This window comes from Diceros bicornis, chromosome 34 (genome assembly GCF_020826845.1).
Source record: "Diceros bicornis minor isolate mBicDic1 chromosome 34, mDicBic1.mat.cur, whole genome shotgun sequence".
Classification (NCBI taxonomy): domain Eukaryota; kingdom Metazoa; phylum Chordata; class Mammalia; order Perissodactyla; family Rhinocerotidae; genus Diceros; species Diceros bicornis.
Window position 1 is genome coordinate 13,712,305 of NC_080773.1, and position 19,999 is coordinate 13,732,303.

General features: G+C 38.7%; 1 protein-coding gene across 2 annotated transcripts; it reads left to right on the top strand.

The window, feature by feature from the left end:
* The first annotated feature begins 211 nt into the window (after positions 1-211).
* On the top strand, positions 212-17,829 carry LOC131396852 (zinc finger protein 546). 2 transcript variants are annotated; one of them, XM_058529324.1, is made up of 6 exons: positions 212-953; positions 5,888-6,075; positions 6,816-6,903; positions 8,485-8,611; positions 9,940-10,035; positions 13,406-17,829. In XM_058529324.1, the coding sequence occupies exons 2-6, from the start codon at positions 6,053-6,055 to the stop codon at positions 15,520-15,522; spliced, it is 2,451 nt and encodes an 816-aa protein (XP_058385307.1). In that variant the 5' UTR covers positions 212-953; positions 5,888-6,052; the 3' UTR covers positions 15,523-17,829. The 2 variants fall into 2 exon arrangements, with proteins under 2 accessions (XP_058385307.1, XP_058385306.1); XM_058529323.1 differs by lacking the exon at positions 5,888-6,075.
* The last annotated feature ends 2,170 nt before the right edge of the window (positions 17,830-19,999 follow it).

The following is a 19,999-nucleotide window of genomic DNA, read 5'->3' on the forward strand; positions in this document are numbered from 1 at the left end:
GGAGCCGGGCTGGAGCCGCCAGTTCCGCGCGCGCGCGTCTGCGCCTGCGCCTGCGCCTGCGCATTCACAGCCCAAGCCCGCCGGCTTCTGGCTACGGACTACATTTCCCAGAAGCCCAGGGGGCAGTGTTAGCCGCGACCCTCAGAGGCCTCTGCGTGCCTTCTGGGTGGTTCAGCCACCACGGGTGCAGGGAAGAGGTCGGTGCTGGGTGAGGCGGAGAGGGATTCGTGGGAGTAGGGTTGGGGATGGAGCTGCTGCCCAAAGTGTGGAGCCCAGGGCGCATGGTGCCCGGAGCCTCAGGCCTCTGCCTGCGTGAGGAGCAGAGGAGGGGGATTGTGTGATTGAGTGTGACAGGCGGGGCGTGTGTGTGTGTGTGTCCGGTCCAGGTTGGGCCTCCGTGACGGAGCGTGCGGTTGTGAGGCTGCGACTGGTGCTTGGCTCTGCGGTGTATGTCCCTGACCCAGGTTCCTGCTGCTCTCCCCACCCTCCGCTCACAGCCCCGAGTGTCTGCTCAGAGCAGTGTCCCCAAGACGCAAGTCAAATATTGAGCCCTAGGATGAAAGTTCCGGGCAAGAAGGCACAGACGGGCTTGAGAGGGGAATGTTAGAGCTAGAAGTGTCCCTGAGACAGACTCCCGGGATGAAATGATGGGAGGGTCTGTACTTGGAGGCGCTATGGGTGCTGCTGCCTTTCTCGGAACCACAGCATTCCCGTACTTCTGACCCACGGAATCTGCTGTGAATTCGAGGACAGCTTCCAGCCTCTCTCGCACATCTGGTTATGTGTGTGAGGTCTGGGCAGATGTGGCCCTGGAGGGGATTTTCTCGGTCTGTCTGTGCTCCAAGAAAGGCCTGGTGTCTCATGATTTCCTTCTTCCCCAATCCTGCCATTCTCCAAGAGAAGGAGCCTAAGGAGGAGGGAAGAATTGTTGCACATCTAAAAGTCCAGATCAGGTGAGTGTGTATTTCCTCTTTGTTCACAAAGGCATTTTTGTTTTAGTACGTGGCAACATTTGCTTTTCTTTTCCTGAAATGTCCAGTGGCCTATCCTAGGCCTTCCTTCCCAGTGAGTGATGGGCCATGCAGATGGATCCCTCTCCTCGCTGGCCCCCAAATGCCCCTCTCCTCGCTTTTCCAATCATTCCTCTGCACTCACTTTTTATAATAATAAGAAATGCATATCCTGGAGTCTAAAGTTAAAGCCTTGTTTTATTGAGATTAATGTTTAGGTGGAATCACATCATTGATCTTCTCCAAAACCTCAGTTTAAAAGTAAGGCAAGATCAGAGTGTGGTTTGACTGGTGTCATAAGTAAGTGACACGGACATCTGCTTTTTTTTTTTTTTTTTTGGTGAGGAAGATCAGCCCTGAGCTAACATCTGTTGCCAATCCTCCTCTTTTTGCTGAGGAAGATTGGCCCTGGGCTAATATCCGTGCCCATCTTCCTCTGCTTTATATGGAACACCGCCACAGCATGCCTTGACAAGTGGTGTGTAGGTCCGCGCCCCGGATCTGAACCTGCAAACCCCGGGCTGCCAAAGCAGAGCACGCGAACTTAACCACTACACAACTGGGCCAGCCCCGACATCTGCTTTATAAGGCTTTTAGGAGCAGGAATGTGATTGGATGTCTGGGCATGGAAATTTGTGTCATCACAGGCAGGGATTTTTCCAAGGAATCAATGGGTTGAGATTTGTGTTTGTAAAGAGTTTGTCGTAAGAAAAAAAGTAGGAGTCCCCCATAGTGGTTAAATTCGGCACCCTCCACTTTAGCAGCCTGGGTTCAGTTCCTGGGCGTGGACCTACACCACTTGTCGGTGGCCATGCTGTGGCAGCGACCCACAGACAAAATAGAGGAAGGTTGGCACAGATGTTAGCTCAGGGTGAATTTTCCTAAGCAAAAAAAGAAAAAGAAGTACATGTAAGTAAAGTAATATTCATAGTGATAAACAATAATACTCAAATATTAAGTTTTACATGAATCTCATTTACTAATATTGAGATTCAAAGACATATTACAAGGGTTATAGCCAAAGTGATATTTTGATTGATTATTCAGTGGAGAAGTAGAGAGAGAACCAAACACTGTCTGTCTGCTTTACCCAAATTTTCTTAGTCTGTAGATGCCCCCACCTGACTTATGTTCACTCAGAAAAGAATCTTGTCAGTAAAAGCTCTCCTTGTCTTGAAGAATTGGTAGGCTTTATCTATAATGGTCACACTGGTTTCCTTACTGTTACCACACATGTCGAAGCAATTTGCTTCCAGATTTTAAAATATTTTAAAATTGGACTTAGATTTATTGTATACTTAAGATTATGGAATTAATGCTCATTTTTTGCAAAAAAAAAAAAATCAGTTATTCAGTTATATTGTATGAGGTACTTATAAAGAAGAAAGTTAAAATAGCCCCAGCATCACTATTAATATTTCAGGGCATATATTTCAGCAAAATTTTTCTGTGCACCTGTATATGTATGGGTGTGTGTGTGTGTGTGTTTCTGCAGAATAGAAATTGTACTAATTGAACAGGCAAAGGACACAGAGACTTGCCACCTCTATTTAGAAAAAGTAATTCTACCCAACCATAGGTTTCTTATACCTCCATGAATATAGGAAGAAGAAGAAAGTGCCAATGAACCCCTCTAGTTTGATACCTTCCAGGTATTTATACCTTTTAGGGTTATATAAATCAATTAAGAGTAATTATTATGGGGGCCGGCCCCATGGCTTAGCGGTTAAGTGCACGCACTCCGCTACTGGCAGCCCGGGTAAAAAAGAGTAATTATTATGGCACAATTTATCAAATAAGATAGTCCTTCAGGATTATACTTTTTTTAGATTTTTAAGGTTGCTTTCACAGGACATAGCAATACCCTCTCCTGTCCAAGTATCTTTTTTTTTTTTTGGTGAGGAAGATCAGCCCTGAGCTAACATCCGATGCCAATCCTCCTCTTTTTGCTGAGGAAGATTGGCCCTGGGCTAACATCTGTGCCCATCTTCCTCCACTTTATATGGGATACTGCCACAGCATGGCCTGACAAGCGGTGCATCGGTGTGCGCCCGGGATCCGAACCTGCGAACCCTGGGCCACCGAAGCAGAGTGTGCAAACTTAACTGCTCCACCACCAGGCGGACCCCAAGTCCAAGCATCTTTTAAAGCTCCGTTATGCAACGAACATTTTATAGGACAGATTTATAATAGTACAACACAATAAGATGGTAATAACTATAAATATTCATGTAAATCTTTACATAGGACAGGAGAATAAGATTGAATCTCTTATTAAAGTTCTCTATTTAATGCCTTATTAGATTCTTTTTGTTAGTTTTTTTTTTTTTTTAATTTTTTGTTTATTGCAGTAACATTGGTTTATGACATTAGTTTTATGTTGAAGAAAGGTGTCTCCTCTGGCAGCTGCGGGGACAAGGACAGATTTCTTGGTTAGCTTTCTGAGAATCTATTTTGCTACTGTTGTTAGTTAAAAATAATTTCATTTTCAAGGCTTGACTCTAAAATATTTTAAATGTCATTATAAATAAGAGTGGACATGGGGGCCAGCCCAGTGGCGTAGTGGTTAAGTGCGCGCGCTCCGCTGCTGGCGGCCCGGGTTCAGATCCCGGGTGCGCACCAACGCACCGCTTCTCTGGCCATGCTGAGGCCGCGTCCCACATACAGCAGCTAGAAGGATGTGCAACTATGACATACAACTATCTACTGGGGCATGAGTGGACATGAACTCAAATTTTAGTATAAAAAAGAAACAGAAAATAATTTTATTTAATAACAATATTTGTTATTTAATACAATATTGTTATTTAATAACAATATTTAATAATAATACTATCTAACTTTTATTAAGTAATTATATCTCATTAAGTGGTGTATATGTAATATCTCAATCTTCATGACAACTGTATGAGATAGGTGCTATTCTTATCCCCAGTTTATCGGTAAACTAACTGAAAAGTTAGTAGCTGTCAGACTGAGATTCACATTCTGAAAGTCTGACAACAGAATCTGTTATGAATGACATTATAATCCCTCCCATAATTTTACATACTTCTTTAATTTGCCTCTGTCAATAAGTAATTCGTCATGAATGTCTTTCTCCAACAATAACTATGGACCAGTGTAATCAGTATGAATACGGCCTTAGTGTGCTATCACAACCGACCATAATTTATTCAGCCTGTTGCTTCCTGTAGCGATTTGTATTTATAATATTTGGTTATTCTAAGTTGTTACATGATAAACATCTTATGCCTATATCTTAATGAGCTTTTATAGCCATTTCCTAAGAAGAACTGTCTAAAAATGGAATTTTAGTCAAATATCAGACATGAGGCCTCAAAGTATGCTGGGTCTTATGATAATACTGTATTCTGAACTTAGGGGAACTCTGTGGCGATAAATGGATTTTCTGCTTCATACCAGTGCTGCCATACCATACATAAATATATGTTCTATATCTGCATTCTCCAGTATGGAAGCTACTAGCCACATGAGACTACCAAGCACCTGAAGTGTGGCTAGTGCCACTGAGGAACTGAACTGGTAATTTTATTTAATTTTACTTAATGTAAAATTTGATTTAAATAGCCATCTGTGGCTATTGGCTATCCTATTGGATAGCACAACTTGTAGTTTTTATTCTAATGATGTTAAATTCAAAGTGAGATTAGTAGGACAAGATTATTTAGCAGCACTTTGGAGGATATCATGGCTGAAAGAACAGTTTCAGAGCAAAATAAACTGTTGGGAATACGTCTGTCCAGAGCACGTGAAAGGAAGCCTCATTGAGACCACAATCCATACATACAAGCCATGGCAGTACATTCATATACATGGACATATACAAAAAATCAGGCGTTAGGAGATAAAGGAAAAAAGACATTCAATAAAAATATAACAGCTGATTTTAGATTATCTTGAGCTTTTTCTCCAAGTTCAAGAGAATCATTTAAAAGAGGAAGATCTTTCTCTTATAAAAATGAAATAAATACATATATATGCCTATGTGTATATTTAAAATTGCTTTAAAAATTATGGATTATACTAAGCAAAAAGAATATCAAAAATATGTCATACAGGGGCTGGCCCTGTGGTCTAGTGGTTAAGTTCAGTGCTCTCTGCTTTGGTGGGTTCGGTTCACAGGTTTGCAGGTTCGGATCTTGGGTGCGGACCTACACCACTCATCGGCAGCCATACTGTGGTGGCAACCCACATATAAAATAGAGAAAGATTGGTACAGATGTTAGCTCAGGACGAATCTTCCTCAGCAAAAAAAAAAAAAAAAAAGCCAAACAGATCAGCAGTTTTGACATATAGATAGATAACTTTCTGGACTTTTTTCTGTCTTGATGTCTGCCTGTCTGTCTTTCTTTCTTTATATGTGTGTGTGTGTGTGTATTTTTTACAATGTAATCATATTGTACATTCTGGTTTTTAACTTGATTTTTCTATTTAGAATATATCCTGAATATTTTCCATATCCTTTAAATATTTTCTCCAATTTAGTAGAGTACTTAATATCTACTTAATATTCCATTACATAGATGATCTGTAATTTACTTAACCAGTCAACTATTGCTGGACTCAAAATGCTGAACACTGTCTTCCCTGCATACATCTTGATACACGTTTACAAAGTCCCAGAGGAGCTTTGTGTGGTTAAATTCTTTCACATACTTCTATATGCCCTATTGAAAGGTTGCACAAATCTACAAAATATCCATTTCCCCATGACCTCATTCATATGGCACATCATCAGTCTTCTAAATCTGCCAATCTAATAACTATAAACTCATATTTCTTTATTTAACATGTATACCTTAATTGTATTGAAATTGAATAACTTTGGTGGATGATATGTTGTTACTTTTTAGCGAATTACCTGTGCTCAAGTTTCATTCAAAGGAAGCAATCCTGGGATACAGGGGAAAAAGCCAGAGTTGAAAGAGAATTGGCTCTGTATTTAGAGATGTGGATTCAAAACACAGCCCTACCTCTTACTAATTGAATTTTAGCAAGGAACTTTACTCTGAGCCTCTATGACCTCATCTGTTGAGTGGAGGTAACTACACAGTATGATTTAATGTTAACGTGATAAAGGACCCATCACATAGAAGACACTAAAAATATCTATTTTGGTTGTTGTCACCTCTCGACTGTGGGCATGAATTCATACCTCTGCAGCTTTGATATTGAGAGATTGGGTGGTCAATGACTTCTTTCAGGAAAACAGATAGATCACCCTGATTAGGAAAGAGGTTGGTTGGAAACAGAGCCCAGAGGATTCTGGGAGCTGTAGTTCTGGCCAGGGGAGGACTCCATGTGGGCAGGTGCATTTTGCAGTGGGAAAGGCCACCTGCTGTTTTCTGCCTGCATGTCTGCAGAGTCCAGATACATACCCAAGCCATGAAAGATATTCGGATTTGGATGGGGCAGCCCCTTCTCAGCTCTAGAAGGTGGACATGGATGGAAGGGGACCTGCTCAGGGCAGGACTCAACAATTTGGTCTCGGCTACAGATTAGCATCATCAGAAATTGGGGTGGGTCAGAGAGCCTTCTGCTGGAGTTCCTGGTCTGGCTTCATACAGGAGGCCTCTGCTCTATATCTGTACTTGTGCAGGTGTCTCCCCGTGGTATAGGGAGGGTTTGGCTTTATCCAAACTCCCTCTTACCTCTCCTGATTTGTGTATGAGGCATTGTGGGGATGGAAGCAGAAAGAAGGCAAACAGGATGATATTAACTTAGGTCACTTTGGGATTTCAGAGACATGCCTGGTCTCAAAGCCTCTTGTTCCTCCCCCAGCCCTGGCTTCGCTGGACTCTGTGCCTCTCCAGTGGAGGAAGCCCAAAGAGGACCAACAGGTTCTTGCAGTTCTAAAACCATGGCCCGTGTAAGTTCACATTTCTCCTCCTTGCAATGTTGTGGTTTTGCATTCCTGTGATCATTTTTATTATCCTGAGACTTCCTTCCTAAGACGACCCTGTTGCTGAACCTGCTCCGTGTTACTTTGATCAAAGTGAAGGATGGTGCCACACAGCCTAGCATCCTCCTCATTCACCTCTCTTGCCTCTTACCTGTGTTCACCTATTCATCAGCTCTCTATGTGGCCAGTCTCTCTCAGGAGCAGTGATGGAGCAGTGAAAGGTGAAGTCCCTTGAGGGAAATATTGGAACTTCCCTGGTTAGGGTCATGATTCCATGACACAGAGATGATGGTCCCATTGGACTCCACGGACCTGAGTTTGCAGGTTGATAAGATGGAATTCAGTGTTGAGTGTTCTGCATGTGGTGAGATCTCATACCTTGAGAGGCTTATAGGACTGGATTGGAGTGTGAGGCCTGCATGTGGGGATTTCGGGGATCTAGCCAGGGGGGTCCCCAGAGGGACGAACAACAGGACAAAGGTCAGTTTCGTGGTTGAGGAGTTGGCTGGTCTCCAGTGACCTCAGTGTCATTGTGGATCATCCTCCATCAGCATCCTCTGACTCAGGATCAAGCCAGGTGTTGCTGAGGGACGGTGGTGGTAGCAGGTAGGAAGACCCTCCAGATCCCTAATGGGGCGTGGAAATAGGCTCACAGGACTGGGGAAGACCTTAGACATTTGTCCAACCGAAATGCCTAAATATGAAAAAAGGATTAGTCTGATCTGTCCACAAGATGGATGATTAGCCAGCCAATAAATAAATTAACTCAAGACTTTGTCACTTGGTACAACAAGGAAAAATGCTTAGGACATTATCTTGCATAATGATGAACCTGAGTTGCGATGAAATAAAATGTCAATCAAGTCCTGTTTTCAAAGATAGAGATTTCAGAGTACTTTTGGGGAAAAGCAATTCATTGCTGCTTCTTTTTTATTTAATTCCTTGAAAGGAAGATAGAATTTATTTCTATTTATTCAGTAAATAACATTTATTCCTTAAAATATTATTAATTATTAATATGAATTTTTAAATTAATTAAAATTTTAGAATTTTAATTAAAATTAATCTGTTAATTTTTATTAGAATTATTATATAGAATTAGAATTAGAATATTAGAATTAGAAATAATTCTAATAATTATTTCTAATTAATTATTAATATAGAAATATTTATTTCTATTTATTCAGCCTATTTCTATTTATTCAATAAACTCATATTTATTCAGAACTTAAAATGCAGGTACATGATAGGTAGTATGCTTATTTATATGATTTCATTTCATTAGGAAACTTCGATTATTTTATTCATTTCCAGATGCTTGGATGATTATATTATCCCATGGGATACAGACATTTTGTCTGTACCAGCAGTGTTCTTTGAAAGCATATAGGTACCCACTTTAGAAATACTAATTTCCTTATTCTTCCTTACATGTCACAGGCTTGAACCCCAGTTTACTCGCTATGTTGCCTCTTTCCTGTAAAGCGGTTTTCCATCTTGAAAATACCTTTAAAACAATGTTTATGATACGTGGCTCTGTCGTTTCAGATGTCCCTGGCATTCCGGGACGTGGCCATCGACCTGTCCCAGGAGGAGTGGGAGTGCCTGGGCCCTGTGCAGAGGGCCCTGTACAGGGATGTGATGCTAGAGAACTACAGCAACTTGGTCTCGTTAGGTGAGGATGTCTCTGCAAATAATTTACAGTCTGCTTTCTGGAATATCAGTTTTCTCCTTTGTTGAAGTTCAGAGCTCTGTTTTAAGAAACCAGCTGAATCTCTGCCCCGTTTCGAAAGAAATGGTTTGAGCGTTATCGGGTTGGGAATGGGCACTTGCATTAAGCACCTTGATCTTCCCCATCCTTCAGTGACCTTCACTCCTCTCTCTGGCCCTTCCTACAACTGCCTGTTTTCCTGAATGATTCCTAGATTTGGGTTCTATAACATTTTCAGAGAAGCCAGGTTTCATGTAATGTGTATGCTCAGAATTCCTATAGCTGCTCTGGGTTAATGTGGGGCCCACCTTCAAAGAGATCAGCTAGTCTCAGGGTTCTGGCTTTCTTTGATCATCAGTTTATACAGTGGTAGATTGGGTTAACAATATCCATTGAAAATTCAAGCAAACACATCCCATCCTGGAAGAGACATGTTCTCTTTAACCTACTTCATGGTTGAAAGTTATAGTCTCTGAATTTTGCGTTTTCTGTTGAAAGAATTTTGAGGAAGAAACTGGATATGTTTTAGGAAACTTAGTATTTTTCTTTTACTAAAATAATAATGACAAAAATAATAGTGTATACTGGTATCCTTTTAAATCTTTACATATATTAATTCATTTAATTCTCATAACAGCTCTACGAAGCAGGTAATATTAGCCCCATTTTTCATTTGATAAAAGTACAGCACATGGGGGGCTGGCTTGGTGGTGTAGTGGTTAAGTTCGCACTCTCAGCTTCGGCAGCCTGGAGTTTGTAGGTTTGGATCCTGGGCATGGACCTACACATCGCTCACCAAGTCGTGCTGTATTTTCCCACATAGAAAATAGAGGAAGATTGGCACAGATGTTAGCTCAGCAACAATCTTCCTCAAGCAAAAAGAGGAAGATTGACAACAGACGTTAGCTCGGGGCCAATCTTCCTCACCAAAAAGAAAAAAAAAGTACAACACATGGAGAGTAAGTGACTTTTCAAGGTCACAGTGCTGGTAGGCGGCAGAGGATTTGAACCCAGACTGTAGGGCCCTAGAGTCTGTGTTCTCAACCCTTCTCTAGACTCCTTTAAAAGCAGAGCAGACCTTTTCCCTCCGCTTTCTGTCCTGTTTAGTCCTATGATCATGAGTCCATCTAAATGTCAATATTCTTCAGTGACCTTTTTCATTTTATTAAGTACCTTTTTGACCTCCAGTTTAATATAAATATAACCAAGTCTGAATTAAGTCATTTTGAGCTTACAGTTTTTGTGTTGTTGTTCTTATTGTAAATCATGTGGCATTTCTTTCTTATGAGCAGGGTGCCGCATTCCTAAGCCAGATGTGATTACTCTATTGGAGCAAGAGAAGGAGCCCTGGATGGTACTGAGGGAGGGGACGAGAAGATGGTGCTCAGGTGAGTGACGGCAGATCAGGCCCTCCCGAGTTACGGCACCCGCCTCGGGGGATGCACACCCCTGAGATGTTGTTCGGAAAGCTCCGTTCAAAGGCCCAAGGCCTGTGGAGAAGAGGCCTGAGACCCAGAAAACATTAAGATCCCCTCACCATGAGCTCCCAAAGGCGCTTCACCTGGACCCCCACTGCCATGCTCCTCGTTTCCCTGCTCTTTCCCTCCTCCCATTTCAAAGAGGGGACTGTTTTCTTTCACCCCCATTGACAACCATTTTACCTGTGTTTCCAAGTCTGCTTTTATAGTTACACTTATATTCATTTCTCCATTGCCTAAAATGATTTTATTCAACACAAATTTCCTGTTGACTTGAAGCCAGGCACTGTGCTAGAGCCTAGGCACCATGGATGTAGGTTCCTGCTGTTATGGGGAGGTGTCGATACTGTAGTAAGGGAGACATTTAGTAAAGAAGCAAACAGATAAGATAATATCAGGTTGATATGCATTGTGAAGAAAATTAAGCAGGGTAAGGACACAGAACGTTGCAGGGTTGTGGGGCTAATTTAGATAATCTCAACAAAGGCCGTTCTGAGGGGATAACCTTTGAACAGAGATATGAAGTGAGGTCTCATGCCGTGTGAATGATGAGGAGGAGCATTCCAAGCAGAGTAAACAGCCAATGCAGATTCTGAGATCCAGTCATCTGTGTTTATTCCCAAACCAGATTATGCCAGCTGATTTGAACATTCTTGTACAATTATTTGTGTGTTCATATGTTTTCCTTTCTCTTGGGAATATGCAGAAGTGGAATTGCTGAGTCATGGGACAGGTGTATTTTCTCAATCACATGTATTGAGGCATAATTTACATAATATAAAATGCACCCATGTTCAGTGTCAACACTATAACTTTTTAAAACAGTTTCATTAATGTATAATTAGCATACAGTAAACTGCATATATTTAAAGTGTACAGTTTGATAAGTTGACATATGTATGTTGTGAAACTATTACACAATCAAAATAATAAATATATCCATCACCTCCAAAAGTAAACTCTTCCTCCTGCTGCTCTCTACCCCCTCCCCAGGCAACCACTAATCTGCTTTCTGTCACTATAGTTTGCATTTTCTAGAATTTTGTATAAATGGAATCATACAGTGATTTTTTTAAATTTAGCTTCATTCACTCAGCATAATTATTTTAAGATTCATCCATGTTGTTGTATGTATCAATAGTTCATTCTTTTTTTATTGCTGAGTAGTATTTTATTGTATGGATATGCCACAATTTGTTTATCCATTTACCTGTTGATGGACATTGAATTATTTCCAGTTTGGGGGTTTTCCAAATAAAGCTGATATAAACATTCATGTACAAGTCTTTGTATAGATATATGCTTTCGTTTATCTTGGGTAAATATCTGGGGAGGAATGGGTGGATCACATGGTAAATACGTGTTTAAATTTTTAAGAAGCTACCACACTGTTTTCCAAAGTGGTTGTACCATTTTACCTGCCCAGCAGAAGTATATGAGAATTCTAGTTCCTCCACATCCTTGTTAGCACGTGCTATGGTCAGTCTTTTTAATTTTAGTTATACTAATAGGTGTGCAGTAATATCACATTGTGGTTTTAATTTTCATTTCCCTAATGCCTAATGATGTGGAGCAACTTTTCATTGCTTAATTTCTCATTCATATAGCTTCCTTGGTGAAGTGTCTATTAGAATCTTTTGCCCATTTGCTAATTGAGTTGTTTGTTTCTTTATTGGTTTTGAGAGTCCCTTGTATTCTGGATACAAGTCCTTTATCAGATGTGTGATTTGCAAATATTTTCTCCCATTATGTGGCCTGTCTTTTCGTTCTCTTAACAGTGTCTTTTGAACAACATAAGTTCTTCATTTGATTAAGTCCAATTTATCACTTTTTTCTTCTATGGATTGTATGTTCAGGATCATATCTAAGAAATCTTTGCCAAACTCAAGGTTACAAAGCTTTTCTCCTATGTTTTCTTCTAGAATTTTTATAGTTTTAGGTTTTTACATTTGTGTGCCAGTGGTACACAAACTCTTCCAGAAACTTGAAGAGGAGGGAATATCTTCCAGCTCACTCTCCAAGGCCAGCATTACTCTGATACCAAAACCAGACAAAGACATTACGAGAAAAGAGACCTACAAATCAATATCCCTCATAAACACGATGCAAAAATTCTAAGGTATAGGAAAATACACAGAACAACAAATGAGAAAATTAGTGAGTATGTAGTTGAGAAAAGCCCCAGAACTAAGTGCTGGAATATGGAGTCAAGAACGTGGACTGACTTAGATGTGGTGAGTAGGGAGAGCCTTTCTGAGGAAGTGACATTTAACCTGAGACCTGAAGAGTGAGAAGGAGCCAGCCATACAAAGAACCCAGTCAGAGGATTGCTGGGAAAGGACACAGCCCTGCAAAAAGCCTTAAGACATAGGGAAAGTTGTGGCATATTATAGGATCTAAAAGGATGCGTTGCGATGGGGGACTGAGAACAAAGATGTCATTGGCTTGAACAGGTCTTACAGATAAGCAAGGTGATATGGCGGTAATATGTTTATCCATGGTAATATGTTTGGATTTTATTCTAAGGGTAAAGAGAAACCTTTGGGAAAAGAATTAGGCACAGATTCTCAAAATGATCTGCATCAACATCATCTGATGAAAAAGATTAAAAATGCGGATATCCAGGACGTGTTCCTATAGATTTGGATTCCATTTGTCTGGGCTGGTGCCTGAAGAGCAGCATATGTGAGGAACTCCCCTACATCCGTCCTAAACAGGAGGACCACTGACTTGACTTGTTCCTCTAATCACCTGTTTTACCCTCTGTTAAAGTCACATCATTTTCTGAGGTCTTTTTGTCTTCTTTCAAAATTGTATTACAATAATTTAGAGTTCTCTAAGCCAGGATCCAGCAGCCTACGGCCTGTGGGCCAAATAGCTCACCGTCAGCTTTTGTATGGCTCACAGGCCAAAACTGGTTTTTACATTTTTAAATTGTTGAAAAAAAAATCAAAAGAAGATTTTGTGACAGAAAGTAATTTTATGACATTCAGATTTCAGTGTCCATAAAGAAAGTGTTATTATAACACAGCCATGCTCATCAATTACATATCGTCTATGGTTGCCTTTGTGCTATAACAGCCGAGCTGAGTAATTGTGACAAAGACCATATGCCCTACAAAGCCTAAAATTTTTACTATCTGGCCCTTTACAGAAAAAGTTTGCTGACCCCTGCTCTAAACCTTTACTTCTAATGTGTGTTATTTTTAACCCCTCATCCCATCCCCAACACAGAAAAATCACATTACAGCATTTGTTTCCTTTTTGCTTTTTTTTTCAGATTTGGAGTCTAAGTATGTCACCAAGAAGTTATTTCCAGAAAGGGATGTTTCTGAAATACATTTATCTCAATTGCAGACAGTGGAAAAAAGTAAAACCTACATCCATGAGGACACCATTTTCAGAAATGATTTGCAGTGTAAACATGAATTTGAGAGACAAGAAGAACATCAGATGGGATGCGTTAGTCAAATGATAATCCACAAACATATGTCTCTTCCTCTACATCAGAAAATTCACACTAGAGAGAAATCATATGAATGTAAGGAATGTAGGAAGGCTTTTAGACAACAGTCATACCTTATTCAACATCTGAGAATTCATACTGGTGAGAGACCCTATAAATGTAAGGAATGTGGGAAGGCCTTTTGTCGTGTGGGAGACCTTAGAGTACATCAGACAATTCATGCCGGGGAGAGACCCTATGAATGTAACGATTGTGGGAAGACCTTTCGACTTCATTATCACCTTACCGAACATCAGAGAATACACTCTGGTGTGAAACCCTATGAGTGTAAGGAATGTGGGAAGGCCTTTAGTCGTGTTAGAGACCTTAGAGTACATCAGACAATTCATGCTGGAGAGAGACCTTATGAATGTAAGGAATGTGGGAAGGCCTTTAGACTTCATTATCAACTTACTGAACATCAAAGAATTCATACTGGTGAGAGACCTTATGAATGTAAGATTTGTGGAAAGACCTTTAGGGTACAACGGCATATTAGTCAACATCAGAAAATTCATACTGGTGTAAAACCCTACAAATGTACTGAATGTGGGAAGGCCTTTAGTCATGGCTCATACCTTGTTCAACATCAGAAAATTCATACTGGTGAGAAACCCTATGAATGTAAAGAATGTGGTAAGTCCTTTAGTTTTCATGCAGAACTTACTCGACATCATAGAATTCATACTGGTGAGAAACCCTATGAATGTAAAGAATGTGGAAAAGCCTTTCGTCTCCAAACAGAACTTACTCGACATCATAGAATTCACACTGGTGAGAAACCTTATGAATGTAAGGAATGTGGGAAGGCCTTTATTTGTGGCTATCAACTTACTTTACATCTAAGAGCTCATACTGGTGAGATTCCCTATGAATGTAAGGAATGTGGGAAAACCTTCAGTAGTCGCTATCATCTTACTCAACATTATAGAATTCATACTGGTGAGAAACCCTATGGATGTAAAGAATGTGGGAAAGCCTTTCGTCTTCAAGCAGAACTTACCCGACATCACCGAATTCATACTTGTGAGAAACCCTATGAATGTAAGGAATGTGGGAAGGCCTTTATTCGCAGCAATCAACTTATTTCACACCAGAGAATTCACACCAATGAGAATACCTATGAATGTAAGGAATGTGGGAAGATTTTTAGTCGTCGCTACAATCTTACTCAACATTATAAAATTCATACTGGAGAAAAACCCTATAAATGTAAAGAATGTGGAAAGGCCTTTCGCTTTCAAACAGAACTTACTCAGCATCATAGAATTCATACTGGCGAAAAACCCTATAAATGTCAGGAATGTGGGAAAGCCTTTATTCGTAGCAATCATCTTACTCAACATCACAGAATTCATACTGGTGAGAAACCCTATGAATGTAAAGAATGTGGGAAGACCTTTAGTCGTCACTATCATCTTACTCAACATCACAGAATCCATACTGGTGAGAAACCCTACATATGTAACGAATGTGGGAATGCTTTTATTTGTAGTTACCAACTTACCTTACATCAAAGAATTCACACTGGTGAGATTCCATATGAATGTAAGGAATGTGGAAAGACCTTTAGTCGTCGGTATCATCTTACTCAACATTTTAGACTTCATACTGGTGAGAAACCTTACGGATGTAAAGAATGTGGGAATGCCTTTCGTCTTCAAGCAGAACTTACTCGACATCACACAATTCATACCGGTGAGAAACCCTATAAATGTAAAGAATGTGGGAAGGCATTTAGTGTTAATTCAGAACTTACCCGACATCACAGAATTCATACTGGTGAGAAACCCTATAAATGTAAAGAATGTGGGAAAGCCTTTATTCGTAGTGATCAACTTACTTTACATCAGAGAAATCATATGAGTGAGGAAACCCTATGCATAATGTAAAGAGGATACAATGGCCTTTAGAAAATGCCTTTTATAACAGCAGAGAACTCATAATTTAAGAAATTTTTTACTTGTGAGGGAATCCCTTTTGTTTCATGTGCAAAACTTAACAGAAATAATTTTATACTATATATTGATTTAACAAGTTGAAAATTACAGCATCACCCAGTCTTGGTTAAACTTTCACAGACTGATACTGGTACAATGCATCTCAGACCAAGGTAAAGGACCTTCCCCCCTCAAACTTGGTTATTGACCAATACTTTTATAAAATGCAATAAAATTGGATTATCAGAAAAATGAAATGGAAAGAAAAACACATACAAAATGAAAGCCACCATTTTTTTATTATTGAATTTAATGGACATAAATTAGTTCTGTCAAATTTCTGTAAAGGTTTCTAAACGCTTGCTCTCAGTATCTGTACCTTAACTTATTGCAGACCAGAAGCAAACATCTGTGACCAGCATCAGTACAGGGACCACACTTTATATAGCACTGTAACAGAAAATAATTCTGTAAATGCAATGAATGTGGGAAAAGACTTTAGCCATGGCACATCTTTACTATAATTCTCATAATCCCACCTCTGCCTGTGTGATATTTGGCAAAAACTTCTCCCCTCTGTGCCTCAGTTTTAAAATGGTGATAATAGTACCTCCCTAATAGTATTTTTGTGAAGATGAAATGTTAATAAAACAACAAAACCTTTAGAAAAATATGTGCTCAATAAATATCACTGTTATTTTTATCATTAGTGATGTTAGTATTTCATGTGAGAGGAAGACCCTATGAGTGTAAAGAATTTGTAAAAGCCTTCCATTACCTTTCAGTCTTTACTTAAACCGAGATAATTAATTGTGGATAAAATCCAGTAAAATAAACTTCCATTTCTAATATCAGAACTCATCTCTGAAAACTAATGTGAGAAAGGAATCTCTAGAGCTGATAAGTGTGAAGATTATGAGAGTAAAGCTTTTGAAGAATCAGGGAGAGCTGTAATGCTTTTTCTTTTCATAATCCAAAAAGCATACAAATTATACTCTGCTTTTTGTGCCCAAAATTTATGACAAATTAGAAACAACCAAAAGACTACTGTCCATTTGGAAAATTTTTTTTTTTTAAATTACAGTGAACACTGGTATGCCCTCTCTAGATTTGGTGATTGTAATTATATTGTCGTATTTGGTTTGCTTCTATATAATTTTTTACATATTTTTTGCTATGGTGTTTGAGTATAAATTGTAGACATCATGACATTTCACCTTTCTGTATATAATCATGCAACTCCTAAGAATAAAGACAACCTCCTACTTAATCACTATATAACTTCGCACCTAAGGAGATTAATAATAATTCAGTAATCTGTAATATTACAGATAGATACCAGTGCCTTAACCCAACATATCTGAAAGAATGTCTCTGGGAACAGTAATATTTAATGGTACTTGAAAAATGTTCTGTAGTCACAGGCTTATGAAGTTTTGAATACTGAATTTCTTCTAAGAAAATAATGCTTATTATCAGGTTATCGAAAGACTTGAGTCCTACACTAAAGGAAATTTGCTTGACTTTGTTTAATCCCAGTGTATCTTAAACCTTACTAAGGAAGTCCCATTCACAATACCTAATGCCTTTGGGGTGTGAACCCACACTGGAAATGTTGCCATAACCAGAAAAGGGTGACCCTAAGCAAGGACTATTCAGATAAAATGGCAGATGCTTAGCTATGTTGAGAAAAGAAATGGGTGGTGTGTTTCTCTGCTGCTCACATCTTCCTCTGCAATCAGTTGCTTGCCCTCTGAATGTAGGGCTGCTACTTTTCTACACAATTAAAAACCCGTTTGGCCCAGTTTTTTATATGAACGTACTATAATGTATTTAAACCTTCTTTTATTCTTTAGTGTTCAAGTTTCAACAGTTTGTCGCTATTTCAGATATACTTCAGTGAATATCCTTGTCGTGATCATTGGTTTATGTGAGCCAGAATTTCTTTACTTGTATACACGTGGAAGTAGCATTGCTCATATATTATATATTCTTTCAGTTATGTTAGATGTTGCTAAATTGATCATGAATTATATACACTTCCAATTCTACTAGATATTGCCAAATTGTTCTCTTAGACTCTTGTCAGTACTCAATTTGACAGGATTATTTCTATCAAATTGAGTATTCCTACAGCATCACTTTAGATATATGTTTTAATATATAATTTCATAAATTTCAATTCCAGTTGAGCATTTTTTCAAACATGTTTCTTGGCCAATCATCATTCCTTTACTTTGAGTTTCCTATTCTTGACTTGCTCCATTATTTTTGTTCTTTTTTTTTTTTTTCTAGTTGTCTTGAATGTCATTCTGGATACTTCATTTGCTATATTGATGCAATTCTTTTCTCCTACTTTCAATATAGCATTAGTTATCTATCTACTGAACACTCATTCTATTTTTATGAGACAGATTTATAGGTTATAAATTGTATAATCTGGAAATAAAATTTTATTTATTTCGCAATATTTATTACACTATTTACTTTTCTTATTGCAATTGCTAGACTCTTCAGAACAAGGTTGAATATTATGGTGATACAGGCATCAATTTCTCCAAATTTAATGGAAATTTTTTAACAATCATTTACTATAATGTTCACTCCTTATTTGAAGATAAATTCTTTGTTGCCTCTAAATAATTTCCTTCAATATATGTAGGGGAGTGGAGGATGCCTACCTTATTTGGTAGTGACTGCTGAATTTTGTCCAAGGCCATTTTTTTTTTTTTTTTGTGAGGAAGATCAGCCCTGAGCTAACATCCATGCTAATCCTCCTGTTTTTGCTGAGGAAGACCGGCTCTGAGCTAACATCGATTGCCAATCCTCCTCCTTTTTTTCCCCAAAGCCCCAGTGGATAGTTGTATGTCATAGTTGCACATCCTTCTAGTTGCTGTATGTGGGACGTGGTCTGAGCGTGGCCGGCGAAGCGGTGCGTCGGTGTGCGCCCGGGATCCAAACCCGGGCCGCCAGTAGCAGAGCGCATGCACTTAACCTTAGCTAAGCCACAGGGCCGGCCCAGTCCAAGGCCATTTTATCTGTTGTCATGATCTTACATTTTTCTCCTTAAATTTATTGATGTATTGATTTGTACTTATTAATTTCTTGCATTTTAAGCTTTTCTTGTATTTACCATGATTTTTGTCATACTGCTAGAGTCCATTTGGTAATATCTTAATTAGAATTTTTCCATCTGTAGTCATAGGTGAGGTAGTATTATAGTTTCCTTTTTTTATTGATAAGCTTTTAGAATTGTAATGAACTGTGACTAGAAACAACTTGTCTTTAAGACACGATGAATTTTTAAATATTGACTTTGTATTTTATAACCTTGCTAAATTCACTTTGTTCTAGAAGGGTTTATTTTTTATAGATTGCTTGGAATTTTCTATAAACACAATCAAGACATATGTGAAGACATTTCCTTTTTAATTTTTATTTCTCTTTATTTCTTTTACTTGCCTTATTGCACAGGCTGGGACAGTGTTGAATAGAAGCACTCAGAGTGGACCTTGTTTCTGACTTCAGGAAAAAAGCTTTCAGTATTTGATCATAAAGTGTTATGTTAGGTGCTCGTTTTCCATAAATATCCTTTGTGAGATTGGGAAAGTTGGTGTTGAATTTTGTCAAATACATAAAATGCAACTATTGACATGATCTTTTGGTTTCTCTCCTTTAATGTGGTGAATTACTTTGATTAACTTCAGAATGTCATACCAGCCTTGCATTCCTGGGTTATGCCCCACTTGGTCATGATGTATTATCCTTTATATATATTGCTGAATTCCATTTGCTAATTATTTTTTGGAGATTTTTGTGTGTACGTTTATTATTGATAATGCTCTGTAATTTTTTTTATATCTTTCTCAGGTTTTAGTATCAGTATTAAGTTGACGTCATAAAATGAGATTGGAAGTGTTCCTTCTATCTCTATTTTCTGAAAGAGATATTGTAAAATTCGTATTATTTCTTTCTTAAATCTTGGGTCAAATTGCCATTGAAACTGTCTGAGCCTGGAGTTTTCTTTGTGGGAAGGGTTTATAGTTTCAAGGACAATATACTTCCCTAAATTGAACTTTTATATCACAGCAACAAATGAAAATAAAATTTAGAGAGAAAAGTTCTGTTTATAAAGAACATAAAACACATAGGAGTAAATTTAACAAAACATATGCAAGACCACTACCTGAAAATTACACAATTTTGCTGAGAGAAGCTAGAGAACACCTAAATAAATGGAAAGATAGGCCATAATCATGGAAAAGAAGATCCAATAATGTTTAGAAGTCAGTTCTCCTCAAATTGATCTGTACATTCAATGGAATCTAATTGAAATCACAACAGCCATTTTTGTAGAAATTGCTAAGTTGATTATGAAACATGTGGAAATGCAAAGGACTTAGAATAGCTTAGATGATACTTAAAAAGA